The sequence below is a fragment of the Bison bison genome, unplaced genomic scaffold (assembly GCF_000754665.1).
Source record: "Bison bison bison isolate TAMUID 2011002044 unplaced genomic scaffold, Bison_UMD1.0 scf7180017864473, whole genome shotgun sequence".
NCBI classification, from domain to species: domain Eukaryota; kingdom Metazoa; phylum Chordata; class Mammalia; order Artiodactyla; family Bovidae; genus Bison; species Bison bison.
Window position 1 is genome coordinate 12,364,407 of NW_011495034.1, and position 16,231 is coordinate 12,380,637.

General features: G+C 41.3%; 1 protein-coding gene across 1 annotated transcript in view; it reads right to left on the reverse strand.

The window, feature by feature from the left end:
- Window positions 1–4,351: 4,351 nt before the first annotated feature.
- SLC35F1 (solute carrier family 35, member F1) overlaps window positions 4,352–16,231 on the reverse strand; it is a 167,707-nt gene continuing 155,827 nt past the window's right edge. The window contains exon 7 of the mRNA XM_010861806.1: window positions 4,352–7,693. Coding sequence (XP_010860108.1) covers window positions 7,469–7,693 — 225 coding nt within the window. The 3' untranslated portion in view covers window positions 4,352–7,468. The remainder of the gene's footprint in view (window positions 7,694–16,231) is intronic.

Here is a 16,231-nt window from a genome sequence, read left to right on the forward strand (position 1 = left end):
CACTCGGCACAGCTAACTGTTTTCCCAAGGCTGGTGACCTCACTAGTGACACTGACCTGCCGCAGGTCTTTGGAGATTAGAGCACTTTGACTTTTCACTTTCATGCATTGGAGAAGGAAATGGCAACCCACTCCAGAATTCTTGCCTGGAGAATCCCAGGGATGGGGGAGCCTGGTGGGCTGCCGTCTATGGGGTCGCACAGAGTTGGACACAACTGAAGCGACTTAGCAGCAGCAGCAGCAGCTAGTGGGTGTCTGAGAATAAGAAATCCCCCTATGGAAGCAGTGAGCTCTCAACTCTGGCATAGCTGTTGCAGATGGTTTTGGGAATCTCATGGGCAAAGTCAGTCCCAAGGAATCCTCTTACACTTGTGTGTTGACTAGAGTAGCAGAGGGAGAATCTCCTGTCTGTGTATTCGCCTGGATGGATTCAATCCAAAGGGCAAAGACAGTCAAGCTTGGGTATGCACTGGGTGCTTTTCCTTTCTTCTCCCTTCAGGACCCCACTTTCAGAGTTGGTTGGAAGTAGGAATACTCCAAAGAATTATTTATCCAAGCTGCCTAACAAGCTGCCCGGCCTCTTAATGGGAAGGATTTGCACTGATCTCTGACCCTGGTCTCTGGTGATAACAAAGCCGCCTCTTGAATGGAAGTACTGCATGTTGTTGTTATCTACAGGATCGTGCCAGTGATGAACAAGGCTATAGCTTCTCCAGGCTAAATGTCTTTTCTTCAAGTAAATTATCTCCACTCTCAGGTGTCATAACGGGACTTGAGATTTTGAACGGAGTGATCGCCAATATTCTCGCTGGCTCTCAAGTTCTGTGTCTAAGCTGGTGACTGAAATGAAAATGAACGTCACAGTTGTTTGGAGGGTATAATTATGAATTGAAAATTGAATGCCAAGTGAAGTCTCAGTCTTCAACTAGGACACAAAACTCCTCACATTAAGTTGTCCTCTATTCCTGACGATTTTCCTTTTAATTAAAATGCAGCCTGATAGGCAGAATCATGGGGCCCATGAAGCAGTTATGTGATTCACTCAACCATTTATATGCATGTGTGACCTATTTAGCTTTTAAAATCCTATTCAGTGCCCAAAAAACAACATCAGAGAATTCAAACAAAAGCTCGCAGGGAGTCCCATAATGAGACTGTTTTGATCATTCCAGTGATTAGCCCATTTCCTCCCTCTTTAGTAATTTCATTTAGAAAAGTAGTCATTTTAAGAACAACTAGATTTTCTTTATTGCTTTTCTAGTTTACTGTGAAATTGGCAAGTGGCCAACCATCTGTGAAACTGCAATCATTACTATTACTTAAAATTTATCAAACCTCTTGAGGTACTATGGAAGTAATTCTCCTTGCCTACAAAGACAAGGCCAAGAAAGGCAGGAATGAGACCTAACGTTGCACAAAAGTAGGTAGCACCCCATGTTTCAATCTTTTAGCCCCATATCCCAGAAATGGAGTTTGTGGACACTGTTGGGGGAAATGTCGGGTGCAGGAGGCTTTCGAGCCCCTGCCAAGAGGCCATGCACGCGTTTATCTGACATTCACCATTTCTTGAAATGATGGGTGTGTTGCCCTTGAATGTAATTTACTTCTAAATAATTCGTATCCTTTAGCCTTGAATATTTCTCTCTTGTTCTTTTACATTTTTACACATTGAGCAATGACACAGTGGAGAAGATGTTCGAGAAATTACCACTGGAACTCCTCTCCCTTCACTGCCCCTGGCCACAGATGTTTCCAAGGAAGAAGGCTGAACCATAAGCTGAGAACCTAGGCCAGGGCGGCCCTCCAGGAGTAAGAACCCAATAATGTTATCACCGCTGTAGGCAGGCGGTCATCCTGATGTTTTCCCTCAGACAGCGACATCTAGTGGCCGAGAGTCATAGCCAGCCACGGTGCTGCCGAAGTTCCCAGGGGCAGGGAGGTAATGGTGTATGCCTCTTACAGCCAGGGTAACCACACAGCCAGGTTCTTCTGCAACAGACTGGGTCTATGGACCTGTTGTCCAGGCATAATTATTAAAACTGCCTGCTTGACGTATTGGATAATGAATTACACAGCCTACTTACTGCCTGATTGTAGCGCTCTCATCTATTCAGTGACAGGACACATTTTTAGCCAGTGTCATCACTGTGGGATAATGAGTTTGGGAAGATTACTCCCCATTGTGTAAAGTAATATTTATCGTTATCCATTCTGAAATTATCTTTCAAGCATTATGGGATGGTTCCCAGCTCTAATGCTGAAGCCTGGTGAGCAAGCTCATTTTCATGCTTTTGTAGATTCGTCTACACCAGGCCTTTGTCTACCCAGATGGATGCCCCTAATTTTAGTCTGTCCCCAGGGACCTCCTCCCTCTGATCATTAGTTTCCTTGTTAATCAGGCTGCAGTAGTGCTTGGAGGAGACTCGCCTGGCTGTCTAAAAAGTGACACGCAATGCCTTGTCCTTTCAGGCACTAATGAAAGGCCATCTGGTAGGTATGGGGCTTTCCAGCTGTATTATAATTTTTTTTGAATTAAACATTTCTGACCACATAGAGAATAAAGGGCAGAGACTGAGTAGGTGGCCCATAGTGAACCCTCTGTTTACGTTTGCAGGGAAAAAAAGAGAAAAAAAGAAATCAAAGTAAAAAAGAAGAGAAGAAAAAAAGAACAGTGAACATAATTAAGAAGCAACGTTATGAATTCAAAGACACTATTTGCAAGGGAAAAACGAGCTTCACTGTGTTGTTTTTTATCCCAAAGTCAACCTGAAGGAACAGCCTAACTTTTTAAAGGTTTGTTAAAAAATTCAAGGGTGATTTAAGTGAATCTCATAATTTCTGCTTTTCCAGGAATAGGAATTTTACCAAAAAAAAAAAAAAGTACTTAACAGAAGTAGAAGGAAAAAGGGGAACATTTTGTAATACATATCTTACCCTTGTACTTTCTGTTTTTGATTTAGGAGTAAGATTCCATTAAAAAAAAAAAAAAAGATGTATAAGAGACTTCCCTGTTTTGCATGGGGGACCTGAAAAGAGATTAGTTGGATCTGATTCCAGGCCCGCCTTACTGCAGATGTGACAATCTGTCTTCCTGTGAAACATCAAGAGAAGGTTACACTTAACAGGTCCTATGCTGAATCTGACATGTTTCTCCTTCTCTTCATGCTAATCATCACAAAAACCATTCAAGTACAGCCTTAACTTCCCTTTGTAAGAACTTCCAAGCATTTAGGAAACCAAGTTCCTTCTCTTAAGAAAATGATAATTCGCTGGGAACACAATCTAAATGTGAGATGCATGTTTACTGTGTATACTAATGGACTCTAATCATTTAGAATTGCTGGACATTTAGACACAGACTAGACTTGAAGTTCAACTGTATTTCATCTTTGATCACAGAGTTTACTAAATAAAAATAAGCCATACTTTACAGAAAGAGTTCAATTTCTCAAGGAAAAAGCTATTTTTAAGCTGAGTCACATTGTTTTTGTTAAGCGCTGTTTGTACTATACTATTTATAGAAGCAGATCACAATGGATCTCTCCTTAAGAGTCCTTTATAAAGGCTGTATGCGACTGTTCCTTTTTTTCTGCAAAATGAGTTTTTCTTTTAAAAAGATTTTAAATATATAACTCTGACATACAGTCTTTCAGCTCATTTAATTTTTGAGATCTGATTATGAACATGAATGATAAAAAAGTATAAATTTATATACCATCATCTCTAAGTATTTTAGGGTTATTGGATGACTACAGTTAGTGGTGGAGGAGGGCACGGCAACCCACTCCAGTATTCTTGCCTGGGAAATCCCATGGACAGAGGAGCCTAGCGGGCTACACAGTCCATGGGGTCACAAGAGTGGGACATGACTTGGGGACTAAACACAACAGTTAGTGGAGAAGTAACCATGACAATACTGTGTAAGTTCAGAGCAGAAACATAAACAGCCCTGCTTTATAAATGTCGTGCTCTTTCTTTATGCCTGGCATTGTGCCGAGGGCAGCATACAAAGAACTTTCTTCTTTATGAGAAACAGTTTCTTGAGGGTAAATTTATAATTGCCCTACATATGTTTTAAATGTGGGTTTAGAGGTTGTAGCCGCTGTCTCCTTAAGCACCCATCAAATAATTAATTTTGCAAATTACAAACGTGTTTAATTTGGCTTTTTGAAGCTACAGCTCTGAGACCAACTGTGCCCTTCCTAATTTGGAAATATTTTCTTTCTGATTTTTATTTTGACATGTACCCTGCTATCTACTTTCGTTGCTATTTCTAGCATCCCATGAGAGCTGCTTCCCCGGTTGTCATAGAGCAGACAAACACTCAAGAAAACCAAGAACTTGGTGCTTTCATAAAGCATTTATTTTTATTTGAAAACATTATACAGGCATTACATTGCCACAGCCAGTCCATAGGGGAGCATGCAAATATCAAAAATGGAGAGTTTGTTCAACTTATTGGTGTCAATTTCCCTTTTTGGTTCATATTTTCCATTTGCAGTGTTGGGATTAGTGTGCTTTGTTATTTATGTGGCTTGACAGTAGAATCCTACCCATGGGGTAAAAATCTGTACTGGTAGCTAGCTGGGGACTACTAAGTGGTTACAAATCAAAAACAAACCCCAAACGAACAATACTACACGCTTGTCAAAAGGTTAATAGCACAGGTTAGCAATATCTAAACTAAACATTGAAACATTTTCATGGGACACAGTGGTACCAATTTTTCCATTGCTTGGTCTACCTGGTTGTGTATTTCAGAGTGTGGAGCTGTGGGAAGGTGTGACCAAGGTGAGCGCTAGCCCCAGTGCAAGTTGTCATGGAGTAAGTGAGGACCACCACTTATCTCGGGCGAGACTTAGGAGAGCTATGGTTTGCTTACCCAGCCAAATTCTATACAAATTGCTAAAGTCTTATTTGTGGAAGAGAGAGTTATGGTAGACTGAAAAGCTGAAATTCTTGCTGGTGTCTACTGAGGTTATGAAATTCCAGAAACTCAAACAGTTAGAGTTAATGACGTCCTACTCCCATTTCCTACCCCATTCCCAAAGGGTTGATGTCTTAACACAGAAAAAGAGTTTGTTTCTTGCTATTGTCTTTTTTTCCCCAAAAGGCCAATCTGGAACTCCTGATTCATGGGGTGAATCTCAGACAATTCGAGTATGTTATCAGCCTTTCTAAATGGAGAAGAACCAACACGGTGAGGCACCCCAGTGACACGAAAGTCTTGTGTACAAGGACATGGGATGATAAAAGGTATACAGTGAATTCACCTTAACATTCACACTTGGTTTCCATACAATTTGGAGTCAGTTAAAATATCCTAGGAAACGATTCACATGGCAACCTGTAGCCATCCATTGATTGCAAACCTTTTAGAAATTAAAAAAAAAAATTTGCATCCACTGAGTTGACTTGGAAATACTTTCATCCACTTATTTTTCTTAAGATTTTACTAAGCGTCTACAAATTAGTGTCATAAAAATGAACAAAAAAAGATGAAAATATTTGGCTGAAAATAAATACTAAAAATGCAATAAATCAGACAAATTATGCAAACCAAAGGAACATAAACACAAAAATAAAACCAGTCTTTAAAGGTCTTCAGATCTGAATGGACAAAATAGTCAGAGAAAGGTATTTAATTGGTTTGACAGGTAGCAGAGAGCAAACATTGGCAAAGTTCTTTTGATTTGATACAGCTTTAGTGTTGATTTTTTTCACTAGAAATAAAACAGGCTTCTAAGCGGGCTGAATGGAGATGAACATACAATTTGCATATCAGGAAAGATAACTTGTCTGCTCCAACTCCAAGGCAGGACTCCCTGTCCCCAGGGTAGAGGGCAGACAGAGGTGCCACGTGGGTGCTGACTGACAGCATGGGACACTTTTGCAGGTCTATTTAGGACTTGTTCAGGCCAGTATGGGAATCCTGACTAAGCTGCAATCTGTTCTCCACCTTACAGAGACCCCACTGGAGTTTTGCTTTGCTTACTTAACTTGAACTGGTTTGAATTGCCCAAAGTTTCATAAACACTTGTTTTTCCTTTACAAATCCTGTAACTCTGTCGAGGATCTTTCTGAATGATACTGAAGCCAGCCAAACGTAAAGACTAGTGCATGTACTGATAGGGAAAAAGAGAATCTACTGTAAATCACAGAGCTCTGTGGTGTTTCTTGATTTTCTGTGTTTGAAGAAAGAGCTATTGTAAAGGCGACAAAATTAGATTAGTGACATACCCCTCAAAGCCCTATCAGGACCCTGGAATATTCTCTGTATCCATAAGAATGCTGTGTTGATACATTCTGTTATCGAATGGATGCCAAATATGACCAAAAATGCCAGACTTTTCATTGGTGAGATTTTTACCACTACACAATGGCCATATCAGATGAGCTGTTGTCAGAGGCTGTGCCACAGCAGCACCCTGACTTTGTTGGGAGGCCAGACAACCAATGATATCCCACAATCAAGATAATTTCCATGCCGGTATATTTCAAAAAGGGTGTCACACAAAAGGGCAGAGGACCATGGCATTTTCCAATGCCTTGATTGATCTCCATATTGATCTACCCTAAAGAAATCTAGGGGGAAAAGGAAAATTAAATTTTTTTTTGGAAGAGGGAACATAGGAAGGGGCAGAAAGATTTTTTTAAAAAAGATAGTACCCTAAGCACAAGTGATATTACTCTGGGGTTTCCCATAAGCCACAGAAATGGAACATTCCTTATCCTGTTATTACAAGGACTTGATTAGCAGAATCATGAGTTGCAACAGAAAGGCAATGGCCTGGAGTAATCCGAGGTTGAAATATAAAAAGGCTAAAATGTTTGTTTTATATCTATTCCTAGAATAGAGAATTATATGGTCAGTTGCCACTCCCCACAAGGGTCACAGCACGAAATACATATTGAGCAGGCGATCCAACAGGTAACAGAGGGAACCATGAGCCCCCAGGTGCCTAGGATAAGGAAGCATCGCAGGGTGGGGCTCCTGTGGCATGCAGCACTCAGAGAAGGTGCACAAAAATAAAGTGTGATTCTTAAAAAGTGACTTGCCATAGAAAAGTGGGAGTGATGCTAACTACATGTGGGTCTGGCGAGAGTTCCCATCAGGAGTACAAAACCTCCTCCTGAAAGTCGCTATCATAACAGTAACCATAATCATACAAACAGTAATACTTGCTTTTGATTCAAACATTTTCACAGTAATTAATGTGGACGGGGGGTGGTGGTGTATGTGTGTGTGTGACCAGGATACACCCTAGGTAGGCATCCCTCCAGATGGATCAGAGCCTGCATCTCCAGGGATGTTTAGCGTGTGCCTCTTACAGGCTTTCGGATTTGCTACCTTGCAGTCCACCTCTGTAAACTGCACCTAATAAATACCTTTCTCTATGTACAAAACAGAGATGACGGGCGGACACACAGCCGTGGAGGTGTCCTCAGTGGTCAGGGAGGGTGTCATCCTAGGCCACACGCACGTGGGGCTCATCTTCGGTCTCCTGGCCCAGGCTGGTGTAGGTGACCGAAGGCTCCACCTGAGCTGTGGCTGGTAAGTCCACGACGGGTCCCGAAGGGTTGCGGAACTGCTTGTAAACCCGGGGGTCCTGGGCTATGTACGTGGAGGTGGACGAGTAGAGCACCAGCCCGAGGAGGATGGTGAAGAAAGACAGGAGATACAGTCCTGAAAACTGAACAACACAACAGCCAAGTCACTTAGCAGCCAGAGCCGAACTATGTACACAGGAGTGAGAGGGAGAGAGACGGAGTGGAGCCGTTTTCTCTCGTGACAGGCAGCTTGATGAGTCCACCAATGATCTTGATGGAAGATGAATGTTCTCTTCTACCCTGGCTTGGTCTTATTGATTCTCCTTATCTTTTTTCTTGATTCTGTGGCTAACACAGAGGAACATTTAGCTAATTGTCTCTAAAGCACCCGTCCGAGTTACCCGATGTGGGATAGCTAGTTAATCACGAATTGAAATACATCAAGTTAAAAGCAAAAAACTCTCCAGTATCACTCAATAAAGAGTTGGTTGTTTGTGGCTTCATTAAACACAGAAGAAAGATAGATACACCACTTAAGGTTGTAATGAAGCCATAAACACCGAGTCCCTCACTGACACAGCTGCAGCAGGCACTTTCCTTTCACCTTAATCCAATTCAAACACTATTTGTCTTCTGAGTAGGAATTGTTATTGACTTTGGTAACTGTCTTTGCAAGATTAGATTATCCTTGGATAGAAAGAAATAGTATACCCTTTCATTCTTGCTCCACTAATCTAAAACCAAAACCAAACAGGAATGGATATACAGTGTTGTGTTTCTAAACTACTGCTTGACAACTCAGAGTTTTGTGGAGAAAAAGAAAGAAAATATTGGTGTATACAACTTTTCTGAGAATTTGCATGTGTTTTTTAAAAAAGCTGTACCTTCTGGGCCTTCTTGAGTAGTTATTATGGAATTACTTGAGTAGTCAGTGGGAGAGAGGGAGGTAACACTATGAGTATTGCCATGGTAACAGTGTGAGTGTTGCCATTTCTGTTGTTTCATTCATTGATTCACTCCATTCATCCACTAGTTTCTTCCATGCCTTCTCTGTATCAAACATTCAACTATGTACTGAGGAAACAGAAATGAAAACATATTGTCCTTACTACCAAAGATTGAATAGTCTCAGTGGAGAACCAGAGGTACAGATAGAAAATAATAATACAGTGCACTTATGGCATGCTGATTCTCATTGTAGTTGATGGCTGTTGTCCTAGTCCTGACCACATCCTGCATCTGTTACCCAGTCCAAGCTCGCTCTGCCCATTGCACTATAAGCTAATAAATCTGAGTGTTGAGATCTTGAGGCAAGGTATACAACTTTGGAGAGCCAGCTGACCCAGAAGATGGCAGACTAATGGCTTGAGATAACCATCTTGTCGGGGCCCGGATGCCAGGTTCTTCTATGGATCAGAGATGGGGGAAGGTTAGGACACAGAGTAAAAATGACCATTTAATTCTTGCAAATGTCTCCTAGAGTGGCAAGCCTCAGGCAGGGGGATTGTGAGTTTCACTTCCTTACAGTCATTTCACTGGTGGTATGAAATGGAATATCTGCTATTACGTCAACAAACAAAGATGCCACAGCTATCTATCTGCAATTCTAGCTCTCCAAATGTGAACTTCTGAGCCACTCCAGTAAGCAGCAGATGAGGGGCGCCATTTCCCACACAAAGAACTCAGGAAAGTCACAGTCCTTCACAGGTGGGTGGGTCAGGCTGTCTCCCTGGGAACCCAGCAAAGGCATCCTAGCCCAAGGGCCAGGAGGAGGAGGAGCAGGCAGGCTCCCTGAGGCAGGCCGTTAAGTATGCCTATAATAACAAAAGCAGCAAAATAAGAGTGAAAGTCACAGAAGCAGAGCCAGTATGGATTTAAAATTAACCCTTCCCAATTACACATCCATTTGGAAAAAAGAATCAATTTGATTTTCCTTTTGGGGGAGGGGTACCAATTACTTTATTTGAGGGAATGGTACTAAGGAAAGAACTTAAGTAGACATTTTGGTACAACTTATAGAAAAGGTGCAGTACAAATACGCATGTATGGGCTTGGTGACCAGGGACATCACCCCTGTGGCTATAGGAAGCCAGGCTGAGGAGGTTTGGCTTTCATTATCACTGTTCCCCAGGGTGTGCTTGTCAAAGAGATACTCTGCCATGCCAGATTTGCTTTTCCTATTTTATTTTTTCATGCTCATAGTCTAAAACCAGGCTTCCTTGGTGGCTCAGATGGTAAAGAATCTGCCCGAATGCAGGAGACCCAGGTTTGATCCCTGGGTCGAGACGATTCCCTGGAAAAGGGAAAGGCTACCCACTCCAGTATTCTTGGCTGGAGAATTCCATGGACAGAGGAGTCTGGTGGGCTATATAGTCTATGGGGTCACAAAGAATCAGACACTGCTGAGTGATTAATACTTTCACTTTACTAAAACTAGGAGAAACTGGTAAAAAAAAAAATTAATTGGAAGCTGGAGGAAAATAGGAAAAGGATCCAGAGAGTCTATAAAGTTGCAATGTTATAAGATGGCTGTGTGGTGTGTGTGCTCAGTTGTCTGACCCTTTGGGATCCCATGGACTGTAGCCTGCCAGGCTCCTCTGTCTATGGAATTTTCCAGGCAAGAATACTGGAGGGGCTTGACATTTCCTTCTCCAGGGGATCGTCCCAACTCAAACATCGAACCTACGTCTCTTGTGTCGCCTGCATTGGCAGGCGGATTCTTTACCACTACGCCACAATGTTCAATAATGGGAAAGGCAGTTTTGAAAATGGCAGATAGAAAAATTATTCATGTGGCTAAAAGTCCTTGCTGTAATATTTTGTTGTTTATCTTACTCTCTCTCTCTTTTAGCACCAGCAAGGTAGTTAAGACTAAAGATCACTTTTTGATTTTCTTTCCAGAGCCTGCATCACTGCCTTTAATTCCTTTATCAATCACAGTCATATGATAATACTTCCTCAGATGGCTTGTATACTGGATTCAGCTTATAACAGCTTCACTAAACTTGATTAATTCAGATTTTCCCAATGAAAATAATTCTTTTTCTTTATGAATTTGTTTATAAAATAAGATGGTAGCAAAACAATATGAAGGTCAAGAAGAAACAGAAACCACAGACTCATTCCAAATTGGGAAAGGAGTACATCAAGGCTGTATACTGTCACCCTGCTTATTTAACTCATATGCAGAGCACATCATGCAAAATGCTAGGCTGGATGAAGCTCAAGCTGGAATCAAGATTGCCGAGAAAAATATCAATAACCTCAGATACGCAGATGATACCACACATATGGCAGAAAGTAAAGAGGAACTAAAGAGCCTCTTGATGATGGTGAAGAGGAGAGAGAAAAAGCTCATTTAAAACTCAACATTCAAAAAACTAAGACCATGACATCTGGTCCCATCACTTCATGGCAAACAGATGGGGAAACTATGGAAACATTGACAGACTTTATTTCCTTAGGCTCCAAAATTACTGCGATGGTGACTGCAGCCATGAAATTAAAAGACACTTGCTCTCTGGAAGAAAAGCTATGACAAACCTAGACAGCATATTAAATAGCAGAGATATTACTTTGTTGACAAAGGTCCATCTAGTCAAAGCTATGGTTTTTCCAGTAGTCATGCACGGATGTGAGAGTTGGACCATAAAGTAAGCTGAGTGCCAGAGAATTGATGCTTTTGAACTGTGGTGTTGGAGAAGACTCTTGAAAGTCCTTTGGACTGCAAGGAGATGCAACCAGTCAATCCTAAAGGAAATTAGTCCTGAATATTCATTGGAAGGACTGATGCAGAAGCTGACACTCCAATACTTTGGCCACCTGATGAGAACTGACTCACAGGAAAAGACCCTGATACTGGGAAAGATTGAAGGCAGGAGGAGAAGGGGACAACAGAGGATAAGATGGTTGGATGGCATCACCGACTCAAAGGACATGAATTTGAGCAAGCTCTGGGAGTTGGTGACGGACAGGGAAGCCTGGAGTGCTGCAGTCCATGGGGTCGAAAAGAGTTGGACATGACTGAGTGACTGAAGAGCTTCATCCTTTACTTGAAACTTTCCCTGATGTCTCAGAAGATAAAGAATCTGCTTGTAACGCAGAAGACCCAGATTTGATTCCTGAGTTGGGAAGATCCCCTGGAGAGGGGAATGGCTACCCACTCCAGTATTCTTTCCTGGAGAACTCCATGGACAGAGGAGCCTTGTGGCCTACTGTCCATGGTATCGCAGAGTCGGACACAACCGAGTGACTAACATTTTCACTTCACTTTCAACAAATGAAATGAGCTTGTTCCTAACAGCAACATTTCAAATATTTTGATACTGACTTTCAATTTCAAAAAACCATCATGCATCTCCAGTTTCAAGTGAGAAACTTGCAAGGGAGGTTTTGGGTGTGAGGCTGCTTCTGTTGCAGCAGATGGAGGCAGAGAGATTAAGAATGGGGCTCTGAGATTAGAACTGCATTCCATCCACAAACCGGATTCAAATCCTAGCTCCACTCCTCTCTGTCACTTTGGACAAGTTTCTTTCCAGGTCCAAGTTCCTTATCAGTACAGTGGGGATAATAATTGTACCTACTGTATAGAGTGGTTATAAGGATAAAATTAGGTAAAGCATATAAAGCACTTATTCTAGTGCCTACATCACAGTGAGGATTCCATCTACATTGACTCCATTGTTAATATTATTCAATCTACACTGGCTCCTTTGTTATCATCAATGACTGTATGTATCAGTGTTACCATATTTTTATATAATCATTGATAAATTGCCTTTCTTTTATAGGCTCTTGACTACAGGACTGTGTCTTTCTTGACCAGTGTCAAGTGCAGAGTCTGGCATAGTGTGTGTGTGTGTTGTGAGTTGTGTCCGACTCTTTGCGACCCCGTAGACTACAGACCCAGGTTCCTCTGTTCATGGAATTCTCCAGGCAAGAATACTGGAGTGGGTTGCCATTTCCATATCTATTAAGTTTTATTTGCTCTTTGTTTACAGTTTGAATGAATTAATGCATTTAACTGAAGTTTCATACTAAAGAAAGAAACAATTAAAAAATCAGCCTGTACCAATAGTGGATTTCAAATGTTTTGGCTTTCAACTCAATCCAGCATTATTTCTCATACATAAAATGCTAAACAGAGACTCCTTGAGAGAGAAGTTGTAGTAGTGATCCTTAATCATTGACCCCAAAAATCATCATCTTCACTCCCCTTCAAATCAATTAGGGGAGAGTGATAAGATGATGAATTGGGAGGGGCAATGCAGAAGGCGAGTCTGGTAGAAGATTGTAGACTGCTGACCAGAGAGTTGACAGAGGAAGTTTCATAACTTGAAGTGAACAATCTTTGGCAACTGAAATAATGCAGGGACAGGAAAGGATCTGATACAGGGTATGAGAAAGGTTTGAATTTCTCTCAATTTCTGATTTTGGTTCCTATATACTGACTTGATTAACATGATAAAGATTTTAATAGCCATTTCTTGTAAAGCTAATGTCTTTGCCAGTGTTAAAAAAAATACTACTTGAACCAATCACTTTTGAGACATGGAACTATTAAGTTGAATGATAAATCCAATACAAAGAGTTTTTTTGGGACACAGCTTTCAAATGGCAACACATATCTTACTTGCAATGCATTTCTATTTAATTCAAACAGAATTCACACTAAAATAGTTCAAAATACAGACAGAAAGGAATTTTATATGACAGAGGTGTCTTGGAAGTCATCAAGAGGTTTTATTAATAGTCAGGAGAGAAAGTTTTCATTTAACACACAAGCTCAAAAAGGGATCAGGAAGGAAAGGATTATGGTTAATCTGGATAAATATTGAATGTTAAAAAGAATTACAAAAAGGTTTGGTACTTTAAAAGGTAAGTAAAAGTTTCCTTTTCCTTTTTTCTTTATAGATTGATATTACCCCTATTAGGTGTACCTAATTGGAGAAGACTCGTGAGAGTCCCTTAGACCGCAAGGAGATCCAACCAGTCCATTCTGAAGGAGATCAGCCCTGGGATTTCTTTGGAAGGAATGATGCTAAAGCTGAAACTCCAGTACTTTGGCCACCTCATGCAAAGAGTTGACTCATTGGAAAAGACTCTGATGCTGGGAGGGATTGGAGGCAGGAGGAGAAGGGGATGACAGAGGATGAGATGGCTGGATGGCATCACGGACTCGATGGACGTGAGTCTGAGTGAACTCCGGGAGTTGGTGATGGACAGGGAGGCCTGGCGTGCTGCGATTCATGGGGTTGCAAAGAGTCAGACATGACTGAGTGACTGAACTGAACTGAACTGACTGAATAGGATGACCCTCAGTTCTGGATGCTGTACTTATCCCGATAGAGTGTTTGTTTGTTTTAAAAGCAGTCAAACAAACAGAAAGTCTGCATATTCTAGGCTGCTTTACTTGTTAACTGCAAAGAAATACTCAGGCCTACTTCCCAGAAAGCCATCTCCCAGTGACAGATGTGGTGAGTTTCAGGTGGAGGTTTGCTGCTTCGTGTATGAATATGGGCTGCTGTTTGCAGTATACTCTGTGAGCCTCTCCAAGGTCAATCGTGGCCCATCAGAAGATGCTGTGGTCCACATATGAGCATCAGAAATGCTGCACTTTGCCTGCATTTTATCTGACTTGTAATTTTGAGAAGTTGCACAAGGATGCACCCTTTTTCACTAGCATACTGCACATGCTGCTGACTTTCCTCTTGCCTTTTTCCATTTTGATAGGTCCCTTTGCTAACAAGGATCAGAAAGTACTCGCTGTACATAAGGAGAATATCTGTGGTGTTGCCGAAAGCAATCTGACTGGAATAAGCCATTTTCCAGAAGAGGGTGGCTTGGAGGACTGGTGATAAGGCTACATAAATCTCTCTATCTTCAACTAGAGATGAAATCTAGCTCTTAGCCAATTACTTGTTAGCTAATGGGACATCTGGGCTTTCCTGATGGTTCAGTGCTAAGAAAACTGCCTGCCAATGCAGGAGAAGTGAGTTTGATCCCTGGGTCAGGAAGATCCCCTAAAGAAGGAAATGGCAACCCACTCCAGTATCTTGCCTGGAAAATTCCATGCACAGAGGAGCTGGGGGGCAGTCTATAAGGTCGCAAAGAGTCGAACACAACTAAGCGACTAAAACACCAACAAAAATGGGACATTCGGCACATCAATTAGGGACAGGCCACATTTTCATTTTAGTTTTGGTATTAAACATCTAAGTTGAGATTTAATAATCAAATTACTTTAATGGGCCTAAATCTATACGAATAGAAAACCACATGGTTTGAAAGCCATTTCAATGTACTTTTACAAATATACTGACTAGATTATGGGAGGAAGAGGACAATTTTTTTTTTCTTTAAGAGGACAATTTTTAAAGGAGGCATTCTTTTTATATTGACTAGAAAATGGCAGGGGTGAGCAGAGAGGAACTCGGGCAACCCTCAGAGAGCTGTGCAGGAGGCTATGAAGTGACCATGGGCTAACGCTCTACTTTTACTGGATGTGTGCACCAACCACCTCCAGGAGGACCTGGCTTTTCCTTCCTTCCTGGAGCATGAACGTCAAAAGATGTCTTTTAACGATGTATGCCTCTTTGTAACATGGCTTTTACAAGGTTCCTGATGTAGGGCTCTGATTATTTTTGTTCAATGACCCCACTTGGACCTATTGATGATCAGAACTAATTGTGATTTAATAGGTAATGAAAAGCTAAAAGATTCTCTTAGCTCTTAAAGAGAGACATACGGCAGTTTTCTCTCTAAAAGCACAAAGATTCAACAGAAATAGAAACGATCACTTGTGAGAGGTAGAGGAAAGACCTGGAAAAGAACAGTTATTAGTGGGTTTCTTAGGAAAGTGGGGTTCAGGGGAATGAGACTTGCAGCTTCTGCATCTATCTGAGAAGGAAAGGTTTAGATTTAAATCCAATTTAGGTCTAACTTATAGAGGTGACCATGGCTCAGATCATGAACTCCTTACTGCCAAATTCAGACTTAAATTGAAGAAAGAGGGGAAAACCACTAGACCATTCAGGCATGACCTAAATCAAATCCCTTATGATTATACAGTGGAAGTGAGAAATAGATTTAAGGGACTAGATCTGATAGAGTGCCTCATGAACTATGGACCAAGGTTCGTGACATTGTACAGGAGACAGGGAAAAGAAAAAGAAAATCATCCCCAAGAAAAAGAAATGCAAAAAAGCAAAATGGCTGTCTGAGAAGGCCTTACAAATAGCTGTGAAAAGAAGAGACGTAATAAGCAAAGGAGAAAAGGAAAGATATACCCATTGGAATGCAAAGTTCCAAAGAATAGCAAGGAGAGATAAGAAAGCCTTCCTCGGCGATCAGTGCAAAGAAATAGAGGAAAACAATAGAATGGGAAAGACTAGAGATCTCTTCAAGAAAATTAGAGATACCAAGGGAATATTTCATGCAAAGATGGGCTCGATAAAGGACAGAAATGGTATGGACCTAACAGAAGCAGAAGATATTAAGAAGAGGTGGCAAGAATGCACAGAAGAACTGTACTAAAAAGATCTTCATGACCCAGATAATCACGATGGTGTGATCACTCACCTAGTGTCAGACATCTTGGAATATGAAGTCAAGTGGGCCTTAGGAAGCATCACTATGAACAAAGCTAGTGGAGGTGATGGAATTCCAGTTAAGCTATTTCA